General features: G+C 36.6%; 1 protein-coding gene across 1 annotated transcript in view; it reads left to right on the plus strand.

Annotated features, from left to right (window-relative positions):
* Positions 1-21646, plus strand: part of chm (CHM Rab escort protein) — a 54465-nt gene that overhangs the window by 1508 nt on the left and 31311 nt on the right. Inside the window, exons 2-8 of the mRNA XM_016267685.1 lie at positions 11096-11162; positions 11316-11388; positions 11564-11694; positions 13357-13711; positions 14643-14759; positions 15331-15451; positions 17005-17227. Coding sequence (XP_016123171.1) covers positions 11096-11162; positions 11316-11388; positions 11564-11694; positions 13357-13711; positions 14643-14759; positions 15331-15451; positions 17005-17227 — 1087 coding nt within the window. The remainder of the gene's footprint in view (positions 1-11095; positions 11163-11315; positions 11389-11563; positions 11695-13356; positions 13712-14642; positions 14760-15330; positions 15452-17004; positions 17228-21646) is intronic.

Genomic DNA, 21646 nt, shown 5'->3' on the forward strand with positions numbered 1-21646 from the left:
GGGTGTTAGGGGGGGTGCCCGAAGCGTGAATCTGTATGCAGAAAGGCACCGAAAACGAATAACGCGTTCTACGGCGCCACTAAAGGGACATGGTTAGCCGCTTGCTAGCGGTAGACTGTTACAGTACATGAAAGTTTGCTTACCACATACACAGAGTAAGGAGAGATGACTGATAGGACAATGGCGAATGATTTGCAGATACTGAGCACCACTGACAAATATCTAATCTTGTCAAATGTATGGTTAGGGCTGGACAATATTTCAATATCAATATGTATCGCGATATAATAGAGTCCGTGTGATCGCGAATCTCGAAAGTGAAAGTAAAATGAGCACGCGCATTCGAAAGCGGTTTCAATGTCCTGCATATTAGTAGCGGCTCCCTGATGCCCACAATTACCCAACGATATAATTGTGAGAGAAAGTATTTAAAAAAAATGTTTTATCCTCCCATCTCGTAGGCTATTTATTCCCTTTAGGGGTTCCATAGTACACTTAATTTCCTTTCCGAACACGGAATTGGGATGCGGCAGAATGTGGGGGGGAATCACGATGCCAGTTCAACATCGTGATGTTTGTCAGCCATCAGCGATGGACGATGGCATCGTCTATCGGCCCAACCCTACTACCAACCAAGAATGCACAGTGAGTTTTACAGTGGACAGTTGTTCTAGTTTAGCATTCCCTGGCCTGGTCTAGAGTTTAGCCCTACTTTATTGAGTGCATCAGTGCTCTAAAGTAGTGCACGTAAAAAAACAGTTTGTCGTTTAACAGAACTGGAGCTGACCCTGAATCTGTGACCTGCTTCAAACCCAGCACTGAATTGTAGGTTTGTGCTGCGGACCCTCTGGAGGGTGGATACTTTACTGGACTGCGTGGTGCAGAGCGAGACCCCTGGAACCATACTGTCCTCGTTCTCTCTAGTGTCCTCATTCAAAGCGCAGAAGTGTGTTTATATGCAGGCCAGATCCTCAGGACAGTGCTGAAGCCAGCAGGAGAGGAAGTTACTCCCTGGTGCAGGGCATTGTTCTTCACAACAGGGAGGAGAGGTAGATGGGTAGTAAAGAAAAAAGAAAAGAGGGGTTAGTGCGATGGCTAAGAGCAGTGTTCTTGTGCTGTGATTGATGGTGTGCAAATTAATATATCTGGCCCACTTCTGGTTCCGCTCATGCAAAACCACCAGAGCCAGTTGGTCCCAAGGCAATCGGTGACACAGGGACACTCACAGCTTGGACTATTTCTGCTCAGACTCCGTTCCGTGTCAAGGTTGCTCAGACAAGCGTGCTTGTCCCAGACTCCCTAGTTACCCTCGTTTTTGCTGCTGGATACGGCAACAAATGAGGATATGGACAGGGAGCAGTTGTTAATGAATACTGCGGCCCCCATAATGATGCCTGCTAGACCCTCTGACTGTGTGAAGGACTGCGTTCCCGTCGGTCGCGGCCCATCAGCTGGTGAACTCGCACCTGACCTGGCTGTCCCCGGAGAGCCCATGCTCAGGGTCTGCTGAGGTGGGAGCAGATGCCTGTGGACCTTTTCATTTTTTATATTGTTTGGCTCAGAGGCCTATAGTGAAATAGAATAATCAAGAACAAAACGGCAAACTGAAATTCCCCCTGGCTTCAGGTTATTTTCCTGCAGTTGTTGTTGTGCGGTGTATGGAGCTAATCAGGTTCAATGGATGACTTCCAGAATCAGCTCCCGTAGAAAGCTAGAGCTATATCTCAAGATCTCGTGTTTGATATGAAACTTTCATATGTCTGATATCTACAGAATAAGTATCTTTCAAATATATATTTTTTATATCTATACCCCAAAATGAACTCAAACAAGGCAGCAATATGAAATTCTCAATATATTTTAAACAAAGCCAAAATAGAGTGAGAAGAAGAAAAAAAAAGAAGACCTATGATAAACGGTTAACAAAAGGTTCTGTTCGTTCAAAAAAAAAAAAACTTATACTCACTCCCTTTCCCCCACCCCTAGAATTTACCAATTGTAAATACTTCTTCGAGGCCATAAAACCATGGCCATTTTTTTGTTAAATCTCTTAAAACGAATGTAGAACTTCTCTCTAAATGAAATTATATTTTGCTCAAAGAAAATTAAACCTGTTTTAAGACCATTAGGATTTTTTGCACTGTGTGTGATGACATTTTCATTTACAAATAAGCACATTTTCCCCCTGTAATTTTTATTATTGCAATGCAAAAATGACTTGTATTGTAATTAAAAAGAAATATGGTAACGTATTGTAAAAAAATATTTTTTTATTATATAATGCTTTTAAAAATAAAGTTATTCACCCTGAGATCTAAACTTTTTTTAAATCACAAAACATTTTTTGTTTCAGTGAGCATGTTAAAAAGGTTTTTCTTCATGCTGCAATGAAACACTCGCCAACCAATAAGACATAAGCTCTTTTCTGGAATTGCTGCTTAGGATGCACTAATGCACTGACAGCTATTCTGCCAACTGCTTAAAGTCCAAACGGTAACTGTATTTAACAGTATTTCATGATGAATGTATACTGAAGCACAGCAGCTGTAGAGGCTAAAGGATGCAGACAATGTGAAGGTACAAGACTCTTTACTGAAGAGCATCGTTACAGGCTCAGCAATCATTGGCTGACAGGCCTGACTGAGATGCACGTTTAGTTCATCTCATATCAGAGCTGTTCTCTCACCTGCCGCTAATAGAGCAGCAATGAAGAAAACAAGCCAGCCATTTCACCGGCCCGCACTTTGAGCCTGGGTTAATGTAACTATTCATCTTGCTTGGACCCCATGTGCCTTTAGCTTGAATAGCCTCCATTAGCAGTCATGTGATTACAGAACACCTTCACAGATATCCCTGTGCTCTTTTCAGGTGATTGATTTCTCATGGCCCTTGAGCATTAGTGTGGAATTGATTGTTAGTAGGACCTCCAATGGGCGTCGTAGTCACAGACTGCTTGTAGATTGTCAGTGATCATTGTAACAGGGTTTATGACTTTGAAACGTAATGTTTTTCTGTTAGACATCTGCATCTAGATTTCATTTAGGCCAACGCTGACACTCGCTTCATTTGAAGGGGTTATGAATTTATACTGATTTTTTTTCTTTGTCACTGACATGACACTCATACTAATTACTTAAAAAATACATAAATTATGCAATTCATACACAGTTACTTGAATAGACCTCTTCTATGATGACCATGGTTTTAATTTCTTTTTTAAAATTATATCATAATGTTGGGGAAAGAGCCTTATTAAAATAATTAAATTGAAGTAGATTGTAAAGTTTTATATGATACAACCTCCCCCAAAACATATTATATTTATGAATAAATCATTAATAATACCTGTAAAAATACTTACTATTTTGTAGGGTTGTTCCAATAGACGATATTATTATTATTATTATTATCAGAATAGTAATATTACCTAATTAATATTAGGGCTTATTTGTCCCATCATATTTCTTTTTACACGTTTTTACAGTGTTGCACATTATAACCAATCACACACGATTCCGTTGAGCTTATGAATGCAGTGGCCAATCAGAGGCATTCAGATGAGTCATCGCTGAAACACCAGAGTTTTGTTGTTCAGCGCGCGCTCGCTGACTATGAGTTCAGCTCTCTCGTGAATTCTCTCTTCATGAACAAAGGGCAGATGTACGTGCGATGTAAGTATAATAGATTTATTCATCATAGACAGCTTCACTGATTGTAATAGGAGTGTTTTTTAAAGTGCATATACTCGAAGTCGAAGACTAAAGTCAGTGTTCTTTGGTAATTTAAATGCTCTTTGCTTCGTTTTCTGTAGCTGCTTTTTAAATAACTGAGGAAATGTAGACATTATAATTAGTAACTTGCAATGCTTCTATAAAATTGTTAAATACAAATTTAGTCATATTAAAAACATTAGGCTGCTTTTAGCCTTATACTGGAGTTGGTTCACTTTCCGGCAATGAAACCAAGTAAATAAATGATTAAAGGGTTAGTTATATCAATATAAACGTGCGACAAGTTGACTAGGAAAAAATCTTTAAAAATTTTTAATATTACCAGCACAAACAAACAAGACTATTTGGGGTAGATTTGGAGTATGTGGGGGGGCTGAGTGACGTCAGAATGATTACTAAATATTATTTTAATATTTAAAAAATCGAAGCAGCACAAACAATGTTTTTTATTGCACAATTGCGTTGGGTAGGGGGCCAACTTCACGGAGGTATTTGGGAACGCAACAGCCACCAGTTAGTCTTTTCAAGGCAGATTATTACAGCATTTCACTAGATTTGTAGTGAGATGCATGTTTGTAACAAGCGGCAACCTCCCGCTCTCTCTCGTGAAGCCAACACGGAAGTGACTTAAACTGTAATTCATCAACTGGCAGCTAGAGGCTGGCTGCAAAAGGGAGTCAAAAAGCAGAAAAAAACATGTTTACAGCCTGGTTCAAAAAATTATTTTGGTCTATATAGCTAGGTGGGCGTGGCTTCAGCAACCTGCTCCCGCCTCTTTGCCCATTTTCGATTAGCCGGGAGTGCTGCGCTGCCAAGATGGCGACGGCCGCCTCTGCCCAATTTTGAGCTTCAAAAACGCTCTTCAGAAATCTATAGGTGACGTCACGGACACTACGTCCATGTTTTTATGCAGTCTATGGTTTTTAAGCATGTTTTCACTGAAGCTGGAGTTTTCCTTCAAATTAAAAGCTCTTCTGCCGTTTCCATCAAAATAAAAGCTTAAAAGTGTAGCATGAATTGCTGACAGCTAGTGGTTTAAATAGGTAATGTTACTGCAGCCCAAATTCAAAATATCTCTCAAGTGTAGAAATTAGGAAAGAAGTATTGTAATTTCCCTACTGTAGTGTGAAGCAAAAATAATATACCTATGAAGCAGGCACGTGCACAAACATTTTGAGGGGCAGGGGATCAAGTGGAAAAAAGGGCACTTCTCATAGGCCTATTTATTTTAATTTTTTCTAAACATAACGTTAAATATATTAACACAACTCTGACTTACCAATTTATTTTAATTCCCTCACACTCACCCAATTGTTTCATGTTGTTTTATTTGTCAACAGATGTCTACAAAATAATCAGTTCACAGTGTTATAATTATTTGAGGGAGGGCTGTTAAGATCTATCAGCAAACAACATATTAATAGAATGGATAGTTATTAGATGAGGAGCCTGAGATCAAAATTACGAATTTATTGTTTAAGGCAGGAGTCAGGACACTTAATGTACTGTTCAATTTTGAGATTTTGGTCTATTTTGCTTCCATATCTTCTTTTGCTCTAATGGAAAGGAAAATTCCAAAATACACATTAAGGTGTTTGTTTTAAGCCTACTACCCTCCTCTGCTTCTGTAGATTTCTTCTAAATTAACCAAAACAAGCTATCTGCATATTTAAACATAACATTTCAAGGTAAAAGACTCTTGATGTAAGTCATTAACTAATAACTGGGGAAGTTCTGTGGTGATATGCTTTAGTTATTTTGTTTATCCTATTCATCTGCAATGCCATGTCAAATGTATGCGAATTATTTGCATATCAATGTGTCAATTCTGATGACATTATTAATTTTACTGTATTCAGCTGTCGTTTCTCCATTAAGTTAGCCTGTATGCCCATGATATATTGCCTTAGCTAAACTTTAGCTAACTTATTACATGGTAGCTCATGAATCATGGAGGTTAGCAAGACAAATTAAAGGTGCAGTAGGAGATCTTGGAAAATGCTAACTTTAGCCTGATAGCACTGAAAGTGAATGTCCCGCCCTCCCTGCAATCGCCGTCCAAAGCCACGCCCCCTGAACGCATTTACGCTCACAGACCAGAATACCAGAGACAACATTACTACAATAGGCTACATCAGCGGTTCTCAATTCCAGCCCATGTTCCAAAGTGAAGTAAATCCCTGCTCAGGGTGTAGGGATATCGATCGGAACACAGTTCATGCACGTAGCACACTTCTAGTTGGTTATCTGAATCGGGTGTGTTAACTAAGCAAGACATGCAAAATATGTGCGCGAGGACTGAAATTGGGAACCACTGGGCTACATCATGTGTCATTCACCAGCGAGAAAACTTTAAAAGTACTACGATACCAGGAAAGAAGATCGGGTTGTTGATGTTTGTCTGCCATTCTCGCTCTGTCTGCACAGCTTGCGTGAACGCGCTGATGACGTATCCTGTCTGCGCTAACCGGGTGCACAGAGGTATGCAGATACATACATTGACAGGCAGGTAGGAAAGCCAATTAAAACGCTCAGACCAAGTGTTTTGATTGGACGAACATTTCTTGGTCCTACGCCTTCCACAGAATATATAAATACAGATAAATACATTTAGATCACTTAACTTAATGATTCCTATCGTGATGTGAAGAGACTTTCAACCAGCATAACAAAAAATGTTTCTGAAGACAATCACCTATTGCACCTTTAAGTATATTTGCCTTTTGTCTTTTGGATAATTAGCTGTAAATTCGAGGCACAGGTAGCTTAGTCTGTTGTTCATCACCACTCACCTCCACACCAAGACAAACACAACTGGAAAGGGAGGGAGGGCTTCACTTCTGCGGCTCTCTACCTGTCTGTGATGTGCCAATCAATGTGTGCTACACTGCTGTGCTGTGTGCAGGGCCGTTGCTGGGGTTTGCGGGGCCCCAGTGCAGGTGGTACCAGTGGGCCCTGTTTGAAACTGTTTAATTTGTATGTTTGTTCTATTTATTTATTTGTGCTATTTACGTGAGATTTTGATATCATTACATCCCTATTAACCATCCAAAACGTGACATTCAAATTAATTGGATAAAATCCGAAAAATGGCACTGCCTTACATACAGTCAAGCTGCATCAGTGATGCCAAACACTCTTGGTTTGCTGTGGGTCTTGCAACCAGTCAAGTTGTAGCGAGTTTGAATATGCTGAAATACGAATGAGATTTGAGAGCTATGGGGAGCGATCAATCTTAAATTGAACTATTCCTCACACAGAGAATCATATGACTTTAGTAGACTTGGAATATAGAGCAAACGCTGTATGGACCGCTTTTGGTGTGCTATTCCTTTTATTTATCCTTTTATCCTTTTAGGAATAGCAGCTCTGAGTTTCTCCCTTTGTGTTTTTCTGGCAGAAGAATGTCACAGAGGTTCAGAACGAGGAGGCTGAGTAAATGTTCAGTAAATGAATTTTCATTTATGGTTGAACTCTTCTTTTACACTTCCCACAGATGTGAAGGAAAATATACAACAGCGTAGTGTATATGTGTGAGAGAGATAGATAGAGGGGATGGGTGACACAAATGGGTGGAGTGTAAGAGAAGTGACCTGCCCTCTCCCTTTCTCTCTTACTCTCTTACTCTCTCTCTCTCACACAGTCCCTCCCTCGCTCCCTCAGCCTCGACTATAAATAACCGAAATATGACTTTCAAGGTGCAGAGATAGAATCCATTTGGAATGTTCTCTAAAATGAAGAGTGATTTATGATTTCATACAATTCCTGCTGAAAGCATTTCGGGCTTTGCCCGGTCATCAAAGTCCTGCCAGCTCAAATCTATTATTTATCGCCCAGCATGTCTATGTGGCATCAGAACTTTATGGCAGGTAATGTTTGTCTTTAGCAAACATGATGTGGAAAAATCAATACCGGATAGGATAAATGGCATTAAAAGATGGCGGCCAGAGGTTATTTACACTTTTTAAAAACATCTTCAGTATTATCTGGACCGATATATTGAGGCTCCTCGCGCTGTTGCTGCTCTTGTAGGGGCGCAATTGAGATGCATCTGTTTTAAACAGGCCAAGTGAATTAATGTAATACTTTTCCATAAATATAATTAGGTTTCTTCAGTTCAGGTGATTTTATAAAATGATGTCACTGTAAAGCACATAAGGATGCATTATGTAAGGAATAACTGACGACGGGCCGTTGAATTATTAGAAAAATAATGCACACCCGTGGTGGTGATGCCGTTACACCTCGGGTGTGCATTATTTTTCTAATAATTCAGCGGCCCGGAGTCAATTCTTCCGCTTATACTACGGTTACCACACCTCAAGACATCGATCAGATAATATATTTAAAAGGATTCGTCCGTTTTTTGTACTTGAATCGCTATTGTGAGTAGGATTATTTCTTCCGCATCTCATCCAACACCTCTTTTGCTAGTTCCAAAACGTCATTTAAAGCTGGTAATGGAGGCTTGAGCCGTTGATAGCATTCTAATGCAGTTATTAATGAAGTTATTAGAAAGAGAGAGAGAGCGAGAGCTTGTGTGAATTCGGCTACCTCTGTGTGTCCCTCAACAGTGGTCTGCAGCAGCGTCTCTAAACAGCGCTGTTATTACCTCGCTAGTGAGAAATGTCATGTGTAGCCTTTAAGTTGCTACACTATATAGGAGAACTGATCAACTCATCCCCTTTTTGTGCAAACTGCGTGACCGTAGTGTGTGTGTGCGAGCACGTGTGATTACAGTAATTCCTGTGTGCTGTATAGGTACTGTATGCTAATTTCCGTTATTACAGTAAACTATGCGAAGTGATATGGAACTGTAATGCAGTCAAGAGAGCTGCCTGGAACTACGTTCGCCGTGCGTTTCCCTGAAAATAATTGCACACCTCAGAACGTTCGTCAGCCAATCAGATTCAAGCATTCAACGGCCCCGTAGTATAATATTAGTTATTCCATAGTAAATATTTCAAGCTCTAATTTGACGTATTTCATCGGAACAGGATTGCGGGACTAGATTTTATCCATCAGGAATTTATTGGATTGTAAAAAATGGGAGGTTTTTACATTTTTTTTTTACATTGAATCGGCACAATAAATTCAGGAACATGCATTGTTAAAGTCAAGAGGGTGAATTGCCATTGAATCTGGATGATATGCCATTCAATTTGGACGATTTCACAATCCTGTTACAAACATTGTGGAACCAGATTTTATTAATCAGGAATTGGAATGTGAAAAATTGACATGATAAAAACAGGAATATAGAGAACAGGAGGGGTTGAAATTTCGATAGAGTGATTTTTTTTATAAAACATTACAAATAAACTATTTGTTTATTTTACAATAATGTGCAATGATAAATCAGCACAATATAATCAGGAATTATGAAAGTCAACAGGGTGAAATTCTATGTCTTGCCATTATATTTGGACAAAGGTTTTTTGTCACATTGTAGGAGAGCATGTGGGTGTCTAGAATCCCAGGATTCTCCATCAGTGAAATAGCCAGTGCTAGGAAAGATACGCCGGACCTGCTCTGAATAAATCACTTTTCCATTGTGTGTGTGAGATGGGGCTGTGCGAGGCCAGATGAAGAAGAAGAAAGATGGAGGGACAGGGACGCTTCAGCGGCTTAATGGAGTTGTTTTCAGCCCCGGTGCAGCTCAATCTTGCTCTCAGGGACCCCACGCGTTCCGTCTGCCTTTTTAGTGCGGCTTTGCGAAGTATGTAAACCTCAGCTCAAGCAGTATGTACGCTAGTAAATATACCAATTGGATCTGTGAGCTAGAGCTTGTACGAGCACTTGTGAGTTATCCGGGAAATGTTTACCTTCTGTAAATGACTGTCCAAATGCTGTGCAGCATCAGCATTGCCAACTTCATGCTGCTTGCACTTTCATAAACTGTGCAAAAAAGTCATATGCCACTTGCTCCTTATACAGTAGTTACTATATATTCTTCTGTTTCATGGCGTTTTTGTGGTTTGTATGTGAATGCTCCAGATGGGGTCCAGATGAGAAATTGATAAATCAATTAAGAAATCAATAAATGAACTGAGAATGTTATTGTAGTGTTTAGTTTAATTTTAGCCATTTTCATGATTTTTATTTTTTTTTTCATTTCAATTTTTAATTTCATACAACATTTCAAATTTCAGGCAACATTTCAAATTTTTAACTTTGTTTCTTTTTTATTTATAGTGTATTTATTTTATTTCAGCCTTATTTCAAGTAACAGAAATGTTTTAATAGTGTTAGTTTTTGTTAATAATAAACCTGCTGTCAATCAATTAATTGAAAAATTGATCAAATCAACCACTGATTTTTGGATAAATGTGGATAAATAAATGGAATTTGATCATCTTAAATAATCAAATATAAAGAAGATAAACAAATTAACAAATGAATTAATAAATTGAAAATACAATTGATCATATTAATATACAAATAATTATGAAAATTAACACTTTTAAATCAGAACTTAAAATAATTTTCATTAACATCATTATTTATAGCAATTGGTAATGTTAATTTGAACTAAGTTTAAGTGATCATTGTTGATCAGCACCCAGTGAATTATTTAATTAATTTATCCATTGATTAATCAATTTTTCAAATCATCTACTAATTTATCAGTTTAATTATTCATTTCTTAAAGGGGTCATATGATGCAATTTAATTTTTTCCTTTCTCTTTGGAGTGTTACAAGCTCTTGGTGCATAAAGAAGATCTGTAAAGTTGCAAAGACTAAAGTCTCAAATCCAAAGAGATATTCTTTATAAAAGTTAAGACTCTGCCACGCCCCCCTAAAACAGCTCGTTCGAACACTCCCCCACATATCTACGTCACTATGTGGGAAGATTTGCATAACGCCGCCCAAATGTTCACGCAAAGAAAGAAGGCGTAACTTTTATTCTCGCTGCTTTTATTTCTGAAATTATTTTTGAGTGTCACGTTTGTGTCCCTGTACAAATGACCACCACACACCATTTCAGTTGTCTGAAGCACTATTATGTTTCACTGGCAACATATTTGTGGCAGAGCGAATGCTAAAATCTAGTGACTTGCTTTATTAGAAATGGGAGATGAAAGATTGAATGAAACACAATATTGTTAGCTGTGTCATTGTCCTTATGCTGAGTTGCTGTTTCTAACTGGATGTATCCGCAGCAGTTAAAGTGAATAAGCCTCCAGCGAGCCTTAATGCTTTTTGCATCAGTGTAATTGTGAAAGCAGTTGGACTGCTTTGCCATTTCAGCAATGTGTGCATGAAATGGTATGCATTTCGCAAATTGAGTGAAACTTTCAATTCAGAGAGAGATCGCAATGGTGGTCGGTGACAATGCTTTCTGTCTGTGTTCATTTCCCAGGACTCACCGAGTCTGTCATTGCGGCGGCCTGCTCCAGAGTCGGACAGAACGTTTTGCATTTGGACAGGTAGTTGGATGCTCAGTGTCTATGAAATGAGATATACGTAAACATTTATGTTTATGCATTTAGCAGACGCTTTTATCCAAAGTGACAAAAGAAGAACAACAAACACTTGCATGATGCTGAATAAATTATTCTTTTTTCAATTTTATTTTACAGGAGGAACTATTATGCTGGAAACTGGGCAAGCTTCACATTCAATGGCCTGCTGTCATGGATCGAGGAATATAAGGTCATTATTTGATCATTTTCACTCAGATACTAGTTTATGTGAACTTGTGTGAAGTTTATAGGTAACTGAATAACATTTTTTAAAACTGATACTACATTTTAGCGGTTTTAAGCTGTAGGTCACCTTGTGGTTTTGTAGTCGACGCTTGATTTTGGTTTATAATGTGTGTTCTCAGAATCAGCAGGAGGTACAGATCACAGAGTCGGAGCAAGTATGGAGGAGCTTGATTGATGAGGGAGAGGATGTGGTGCCTCTCAGTTCTGTGGATTCCTCTATTTCCAACTTAGAAGTTTTCTGTTATGCCAGGTTGGCATTCATTTTACTTACAACTAACACAGTCTAAAATGAGTCCTTAACAAATTTATGAAGACAGATCTTGTGTGTTTTGTCTCTTGAATGCACATTTGCTTTGCGTTTTACTAAATTTTAAATTATAATGTTAGGGTATTGTGCGATATGTCAGAATAATAAACATGCTGCATAAATAACTGAATTGACTACTAGGATAATTTAAATGTTACTTCTATTTTAAAGTAAAAAGCTCTAAAAAGACAGATAATTAATAATACATAATAAATAAAGTAATTAATTAATAAATAATAATAGTAAACTTTACACAATGTTGCACTTCTATGCAATTCCTCATAAAATCCAAACAATTTTACAGGTATAATTTTTTTTTATCTAACAATTGTGAATTATATTTTGATAACTAAAAAAAAAAATTATAATAATGAGGGTGAACCTTAACAAATAAAACTAACTGATTTGTATACAAACATTTAAATTGCACATACTGCGGTTTTTATAAAAAATAAAATTTTACTTCTATAATTATCTTTCTACTCCAGCTATTTTTAAAGGAACACTCCATTATTTTTGAAAATAGGCTCATTTTCCAACTCCCCTAGAGTTAAACAGTTGAGTTTTACCGTTTTCAAATCCATTCAGCTGATCTCCGGGTCTGGCGGAGGCACTTTTAGCTGTAGCTTAGCATAGATAATTGAATCTGATTAGACTGTTAGCATCTTGCTAAAAAATGACCGAAGAGTTTCTATATTTTTCCTATTCAAAACTTGACTCTTCTGTAGTTACATCGTGTACTAAGACCGACGGAAAATGAAAAGTTGCGATTTTCTAGGCCGATATGACTAGGAACTATACTCTCATTCCGGCGTAATAATCAAGGAACTTTGCTGCCGTACCATGGGTGCAGCAGGCGCAATGATATTACACAGCGCCTGAAAATAGTCCCCAGCATGCTCCCTGTGCAAGCAGGTGGTCACGTTGGTTATGTTGACGGAAGTTAGCCTATCTTCAGGTGCTGCGGAAAATCTCAACTTTTCATTTTCCGTCGGTCTTAGTACACGATGTAACTACAGAAGAGTCAAGTTTTAAATAGGAAAAATATAGAAACTCTATGGTCATTTTTGAGCGAGATGCTAACGGTCTAATCAGATTCAATGATCTATGCTAAGCTACAGCTAGAATTGCTACCGCCAGACCCGGAGATCAGCTCAATGGATTCAAAAACGGTAAAACTCAACTGTTTAACTCTAGGAAAATGAAAAGTTGCGATTTTCCGCACTTGTTGTCATGACATTATTCAAACATACATTAAATACTGAATTACATGTTATTATGAACATGTAATATAGTGCATTAATTTAGCTAATCCAGCTAAGGACATTGACTCTCTTTCCATGATTTTTCCAAGCTATTTTATTGACTTCTTTCTGCAGTTGAAACATTGATTGAGAGATTACATGAGACACAGTACAATTCAGTAAATTGTTCTGTTTATTTCAACATACCTTCTCATGTTCATTTATGCTTATTTGGTGCTGTAAATAGTAGTAAAGAGGAAGACATGGTCAGTTCACGTGCTGCTTGAACCTATGTGGCTAAAGTGATCTGTCACACAACATTAAAGAGCGTCAAAAGGTATTTATTATTTGTCCTTTATAGTGAGGAAGAAGAGAAAGAAGAGGAAACGAAGGCCCCGTTAACAAGCTGTCAGCCCGTGAATGCTGAGACTGTATCAGAAGAGACCACCGGGGACCCTACAGAGGCTCAAGACACAGTTACAGGTGATGACACCACAGCATCCGATGCTAAGACGCAGAACGAGGAGCACAAAGTCTCTGAGCCGAAGGAGGAGCAGCATACATCTGACATTTCAGAACCCAGCCAATCACAGGAAGAGAAAGATTCGCAGCTGATCAGCAGCCCTGAAGATCGACCTGTAGATGTGGAAAAGAAGATAACATATCAAAAGTTGGTAAAAGAGGGACGCAGATTCAACATCGACCTTGTCTCCAAGGTTTGTATTATTTAAATATATATGATACTCAAAATATTAGATAATAAAAAGAAAATAATAGTAAACCAAGAACTGCTTTATTTAATGAAAATCAACAGAAAATAATTCCTAAAATTCTAAAACACATAAAATGATCATGTAATCTCAACTTAATTATTTTTAGTAGTGGAAACTTATCTAGCTATAACTAGTTAATACAGTAAATGCTAACATGCTTAATGGTAACACAATTATTTGATTAGCATAGCAATTGCTAAATGAATAAGGCAAAATAGATCATTTAGACAATATAGACTAAACTAAGCTCGAAATTAGCATAGCAAAACATCAAACTACTAAATCACTCACTTGACATTAATCTTGCACAATATATTTATATATGTAACACTTGATTTTAATTAATGTAACATTCTAAATTAGAGTTTCTCTAAATTAAAAGAATTTTTTTTTATTAAATTCAAAACAATAAAACTCTTCAGAGTACTTGAAATGCGTCAGTTTAATGAAGAAAAAGAAAGTTCTAAATCCTCATAAAAGTTAATTTGTTTAAATTAATACTAAAATGTAGGTTTGCCCTACTCAAACCAATTGATTATTCTGAGCTATAGGGTTTACCATGTACTGTTTTATTGTTTTTGTGTTTTGTTAAGAATAATGAATCCACTATTTTCTAGCATTTGTTTTGCTCAAAGGAAGGGAAAAATATCTTATCTTGTAAAATGTGTGGTGTAATTGGTAATATTGATGTTGTCACAAGTTTATTAATCAGTGGGAAAATTTCCTCACCATGGCATCCCTAGCTTTAAACAATTAAAATGACTTTCTAAGTCTTTCTTCATCATGTAGTGATCACAGTCTGGCATCTAGCTTTAAATGAACTTAGATGGCAATGAAATGAAATTTATAGTGTTCTCTTTGACCCTCTTCAAAGTTGATGTATTCACGTGGTGCACTGGTGGATCTGCTCATCAAATCTAATGTGAGCCGTTACGCAGAGTTCAAGAACATTGGACGTATCCTCACCTGCAGAAATGGAAAAGTGGAACAGGTATGGAGCTGATCTTTTATAATAAATCCTATTAACAGAATCAAATAAATGTAAAAATGATTTTGGCCAAAAAAATAATGAAATAATGCAACCATTTTTCCAAACTGCTTGTTCTATGTAGGGTTGCAATGATTTTTTATTTTATTTTATTTTATTTCTTTATTTTTCCTTCCCATTCTAAAATTCTGTGTATTTCATCTTTTCCTCATGACTGCATTATATTTTAGATCTAATATGAAGCATCCTGATTCAAATTATTAGAGCAGTTCAGCTAAGATAAAACGATTAAATTGATTTGCTGCTTGATTTATCCATTTCTATTTACTAATGTACCTGATAAGAACATTGACGCAAAAGGTGTTTCTCATTTCACTAAAAATATTAAATGCAGCATTGTAATGCAAAATCCATCTGTGTGAGTAATTCAGGGCTAAAGGTAAGCCGTTTTCTCACAATTGTTACATCCTCCTCTGTACTGAGTGTGTGTAATGTGTATTTGTGTATGCACTAATATATGCACATACATGTCACTACTTTAACCTGCTCTGTCCTGTTTCTTCCTCCCCTGAAGGTCCCGTGTTCACGGGCAGATGTGTTTGCCAGTAAGCAGCTGACTGTGGTGGAGAAACGCATGCTGATGAAGTTTCTCACCTTCTGTCTGGACTTTGAGCAGCACCCAGAGGAGTACCAGGGTATGACCCCTTGTGTTTGTTTCCCTGCAGCTCTCAGATTCACATGAAACATCAGAGATCTACCACAGACATTTACTGTAGATTTCAGGTCAGATTAGAAATCTAGAATTTTGTTCTTAAAGTCAACATGAAATCAAAATCGAACTTTTTTCACTTTAATGAATGTTATTTGTCTTATTGAGCACAATTCATCAGTGCATGTTATTTTAAAGAAAAACATATTTCAAAGTAAAAAAAAAATTAATCCTCTGGGGTCTGAGGGGGGTTTGGGGCCCTGGAGAAGTTTTGACATGCCCTGACATTTGTGTTTTTTTCAGTATCTTAAAAACATATTAATGGCTAAAGTCTGATTACACTGCAATCAACACAAATTGGGCTTCAATAATATGTAATCAGCATGAATGTACATGTTTGTGTTTTTGAGAAAACAACATTTATGCGTGGTTAGTGAAAAACTAAAATTTTTAAGAAATATTATTATTAACCAATAATATCAAGAATATTATTATTAACCAATAATATCATCCTAACCAATAATATCAGCCAAACATCCACAGTCCAGTCAAATGGCAGTGCATTAAATCAAGCCCCACCCTACATTATTTCCCTCTTAATTTTCATCACAATGTCAAACAAATTTGAATGAATAAATATAGATAATATACATATACATTTTCAGAAAAATTAAGAAAACTACTGAAAAAAAAACAAACATTCAAAGTCATTTTTGGTCATTAAAAAAAGGTCAAAATTAACAATTGTGATGTAACAATAACATATAAATTGAAAAAAATTAAAATAAAAAATCATTTTTGAAAAAAAAAATGTATCTACATTTTTTTAATGTACAAATAATTTTACCGTTTACTGCACTTTGTTATTCATCTAGTTATTTACCTAATCCAGTAAATGAATCAGAAGTTTCACACATTCACAGAAAATAGCTTGCTTCCGCATTGCAAAATTAGGTGGATATTGCCCACTGAATTGATTGGCGTTTCATGTTGTCGTTAATCTATAGCTGTACTGATTCAGTCACACTGACATGAGGTCAAACAAACATTCAAAGTCATTTTTGGTAATTAAAAAAAGGTCAAAATTAACAATTGTGATGTAACAATAACATATAAATTGAAAAAAATTAAAATAAAAAATCATTTTTGAAAAAAAAAAATGTATCTACATTTTTTTAATGTACAAATAATTTTACCGTTTACTGCACTTTGTTATTCATCTAGTTATTTACCTAATCCAGTAAATGAATCAGAAGTTTCACACATTCACAGAAAATAGCTTGCTTCCGCATTGCAAAATTAGGTGGATATTGCCCACTGAATTGATTGGCGTTTCATGTTGTCGTTAATCTATAGCTGTACTGATTCAGTCACACTGACATGAGGTAAATTGCAGCTTTTATGTTATTACAATGTTATTCAACATGCAATAATAACTACTTTGGAAATAAAACAGCCTTTCATTCATTAGTGACAGGCTGAGTGGGAGGTCACATTATCCTTTTACACTATAAACATTTGAAATTGTCCTTATTGTAGACTATACCGAGAAACCATTCAGAGAGTTCCTGAAGAACAAGAAGCTCACTGAGAACCTGCAAGACTTCGTACTGCACTCCATCGGTATGGTGACGCAGCAGACCCTTACGGCGGAAGGACTAAAGGCCACGCAGCACTTCCTGCGATGCTTGGGACGCTACGGCAACACTCCCTTCCTGTTCCCTCTGTACGGCCTGGGAGAAATCCCACAATGCTTTTGCAGGTAAACTATACAGAATACTGTTACAGAAAGGAGCAGAAGACTTTGTCGGGTCATTTCACATCAGGGTTATTTTAGTTACCTATAACCAAAACTATAAAAACATTTTGAAAATAAACTGTCTGTAATAAAATAAAAATTAACTACTTTTATTTTTAAATTAACTTCTCATTTTAAATTAGTTTTACTTGATTTACTAAAATAAAAATTAATGAAAACTCTATAGACATTAAAGGGATAGTTCACCCAAAAATGAAAATGTGATGTTTATCTGCTTACCCCCAGGGCATCCAAGATGTAGGTGACTTTGTTTCTTCAGTAGAACACAAACAAAGATTTTTAACTCAAACCGTTGCAGTCTGTCAGTCATATAATGGAAGTGAATGGGAATCACGGCTTTGAGAGTCAAAAAAACATCCACACAAAACCAAATTAAACCCTGTGGCTCGTGATGATACATTGATGTGTAAAGACACAAAACGATCGGTCTGTGCAAGAAACTGAACAGTATTTATATAGTTTTTCACCTCGCAATGTCCGAACTGTCCTGAGCACGTCCTCGACAGCCGGCGCATGATGCGTTTTCTTCTTCTTCTTGCTTTATGGCAGATCTCAGACTTATAAGTGTATTACCACCACCTATCTCTCAAATGGACCATTGACACTCTATCTACAATCTCAATTAGGAGTGTCAATAAATTTGAGAAATAATTAGAGAAATAAAAATACTGTTCAGTTTCTTGCACAGACCGATCGGTTCGTGTCTTTACACATCAGTGTATCGTTACGAGCCGCAGGGTTTAATTTGGTTTTGTTTGTGTATGTTTTTTTGACTCTCAAAACTGTGATTCCTATTCACTTCCATTATATGACTGACAGACTGCAACGGTTTGAGTTAAAAATCTTTGTTTGTGTTCTACTGAAGAAACAAAGTCACCTACATTCTGGATGCCCTGGGGGTAAGCAATTTAAATTTTTGGGTGAACTATACCTTTAAAAAACTAATAAAAGTGACAAAATCACACAACAAAATTATTTAAATTGAAATAAAAACTATATATAAAAATATACCCCAAAAAAACTAATTTTTAAATATTAGTAAAATCTAATTGTATCTCACTGATACTAAAATAACACCTTTCAAATGCAATCAGGTCATCTAAACACTTTCCCCAACATTGACAACATTTTCCGGATTTCCATGTTTTCACTGTTATACGGTGCTATTACGCATCTTCTGCAAGAGTACAGAATCTCTGAATAAACATAGGCAAAGAAGTAGCAGAAACAAAGGATAGCATATGTAAGCAAATGCATATGTAAAATACATCCAACATTAAAAGAATGTTGGATGATAAAAAGATCATCCAACATTAAACAGCATATAAATCAAAACTGCTTAATGTTACTGAATGAAATGTCAACCCAGGAAGTGGTATAGGATGCTCTTGGAGGTGTTGATGGAAGTGATCTACTCCGATCTGGACGTAGTCTTTGACAAAAATGACATTTTCTCGTTTTTTGTTGTTCAAAATGTTCCTTTTTTAATCAAATTTACCCACATTCAAGTGTTGAAAAAATGCATGAAACTAGATTATTATTTTTATGTTTTTTAAAGCAGAAGCTATGTTCTTTCTTTTGACACATTGCATGTTCAGATATTCATACAACTAAATATTCTGGGGGCCATGAGAGTTTTGTGAAAATAATCAAAAATGCTGGCAAAAAATGCTTTTTTTATGCTTTTGGGGAGTGAGTTAATGGCACAGCAACAAAACTGGTTGTTTAAGTCTGAGAGTAAAAAATTGCTAATAAGAAAAAATAATGACATTTTGGCAAAAAAAAAAGTGGAACTCAGTCAGAAACCATGATATACCCCCCTTAATATTCAACTCAAGGTTCTTTACAGCTCACTTTTAGCTCACATCCTCCCAGCTCTGAGGGGGAAGGGAGGAAGCAGGAGGGTTAGGAGGAGGGTCAGAGCTCTGCAGGACTGTTAGTGTTTGCTTTTAGCACTTCGAGTCTGCTGGGAGCAGTGCTGTGAAACGGTGGCACTTAGAGACGAGCAGTCTTCAGCCGTGTGCCGCTGAGAGGAATCATCATCACAGAAACCATGAGCTGGCGTCAGGCCAGGTTACAGAGAACATCTCCCCAAAGACAAGCAGAGCAGTGGAGTGTTTATCTAAAATGCACATATGACTCCAATCTCTGCTTTGAGCTCTGCTCTTAGAAAAAGTTATTTTTACATACACATTATGTCAATAAGCTTGTATAGCTGATGTGCTAAAATAGATCTGCAAATTAGCAAATGTCGCTTACAATGTAAACGCGTCAGAGAGACATCAATATTTCATTTGATTGTGTCGGCTGAAGTTTCTGAACAGTTTTTGCTCTTATGTAATCATGTTCTGTGATACGATTTTATCATAATTCCACATAAAGGCAACTTAACCCTCCAACTCACAATTTAAGCTTGACGTGTCTCATCTGAGAGACCTGCGAATTTTAATGTGCCTCCTCGTCTGTGAGGCAGATTAATTAGCATTTTTGATTTCCATAGTTTTCCACTAATCACCCTTGCTGACATTCAGATAAGCACGCTAGCGCACTGAGGCATGAACCCACCTGCAAGCTGTCCATCATCTGCGGAGGGAACGCAAGAAACAGTTGTCAACGCTGACTTTATTTTTCTCCATGACTTCATTTTAAAATTGCGCACTGAGTATTTATTTTTAATCGTCAGTGACTGTTTACAAAATGGATGTAGCATCCCAAAAAAAAGGACGAAAGACCATGTTTGCTAAATAAATAGTTCACCTACTACAAATGCCAATGTAATCACCATCATGTCATCCCAAACCTTCGTGACTTTCTGGCATAGAACACAAAAGAAGATACTTTGAAGAATGTCCTGGCTGCTCTTTTCCATATAGAGAAAGGAATTCGGGTCATCAAGCTCAAATGACAAGAAAGCACCATAAAATTAGTCTAGAAAACTAAAGCTATTTGAATGGCTCCAGGAGACAATACAGTGTGCAATATTGACCCAGGGTCCCTGTGGGTCCTTAAAAGTTTTAAAGTATCTTAAATTCAGTTTGATCAAATTTAAAGTCATAAAAAGTATTAAATATCTTATGTGTATAACACAAGCCTTAATCATCATTTTAATAGGTCTTAAATATGGGGAGGGATAAACAGAAATCATGATGTTGTCTATTGTCATTGTTAAACTGCATGTTCACGGTTAAAACGCACCTTATAAATATGATGCAGATGCATATTATATTTTTATTATTGGTATCTTGATCACACAATAAGCTGTATAGCATTTAATTAAATCGAGGAAAGGAAAGACGGGAAGGATAATACTTTCTCTTCTGTGTCAGTTGTTTGACGTGCGTTAACAAGATTACCACGACGCATCAAAGACTGAAATGGAAGAGAAGAAATTGTTGAATAAAGTCGTTATTTTTGTTTTCTTTGCTCACAAAAAGTATTCTCGTAGCTTCATAAAATTGAGGTTGAACCACTGTTGTCACATGGACTATTTTATCTATTTTCTCTTTTTACTACTTTTCTGGGCCTTGAACGTGTCGGTTACGTTGCTGTCTATGCAGGGACAGAAAACTATCATCAAAAATATCTTAATTGGTGTTCTGAAGATGAATGAAGGTCCTACGGGTTTGGAATGAAATGAGGGTGAGTAATTAATGACAGAATTTTCATTTTGGGTGAACTAACCATTTAAGTATTTTACATTTGCGATCACCCTGTTTAATCTGAGATAAATGATTTAATTTGAGATTATATAGGTTTGTTCTGGATGGACCTACATCATTAGTTTTATTTGTGCAGGTATTAAAAAGTCTTACATTTGATTTTAAAAACTCTTCAGATACCCTGGGACCACTTTAAAATGATAGAAAAGAAAAGAAAATAAATAAATGTTTGGAGCTCAATTGTTAAGTTTCTTTAAATGGAAAAGAGCAGCTTGGAATTAATCAAAATATCTCCATTTGTGACCCTGGACCACAAAACCAATCTTGAGTGTCAATTTTTCAAAATTGAGATTTATACATCATCTGAAAGCTGAATAAATAAGCTTTCCATTGATGTATGGTTTGTTAGGATAGGATATTTGGTCGAGATACAGCTATTTGAATATCTGGAATCTGAGGGTGCTTTAAAGTTGTCCAAATGAAGTTCTTAGCAATGCATATTACTAATCAAAAATGAAGTTTTGATATATTTACGGTAGGAAATTTGCAAAATATCTTCATGGAACACGATCTTTACTTAATATCCTAATGATTTTTGGCAAAAAAGAAAAATCTATAATTTTGACCCATACAATGTATTTTTGGCTATTGCTACAAATATACCCCAGCGACTTAAGACTGCTTTTGTGCTCCAGGGTCACAT

This window comes from Sinocyclocheilus grahami, unplaced genomic scaffold (genome assembly GCF_001515645.1).
Source record: "Sinocyclocheilus grahami isolate Dianchi unplaced genomic scaffold, SAMN03320097.WGS_v1.1 scaffold39.1, whole genome shotgun sequence".
Classification (NCBI taxonomy): Eukaryota; Metazoa; Chordata; class Actinopteri; order Cypriniformes; family Cyprinidae; genus Sinocyclocheilus; species Sinocyclocheilus grahami.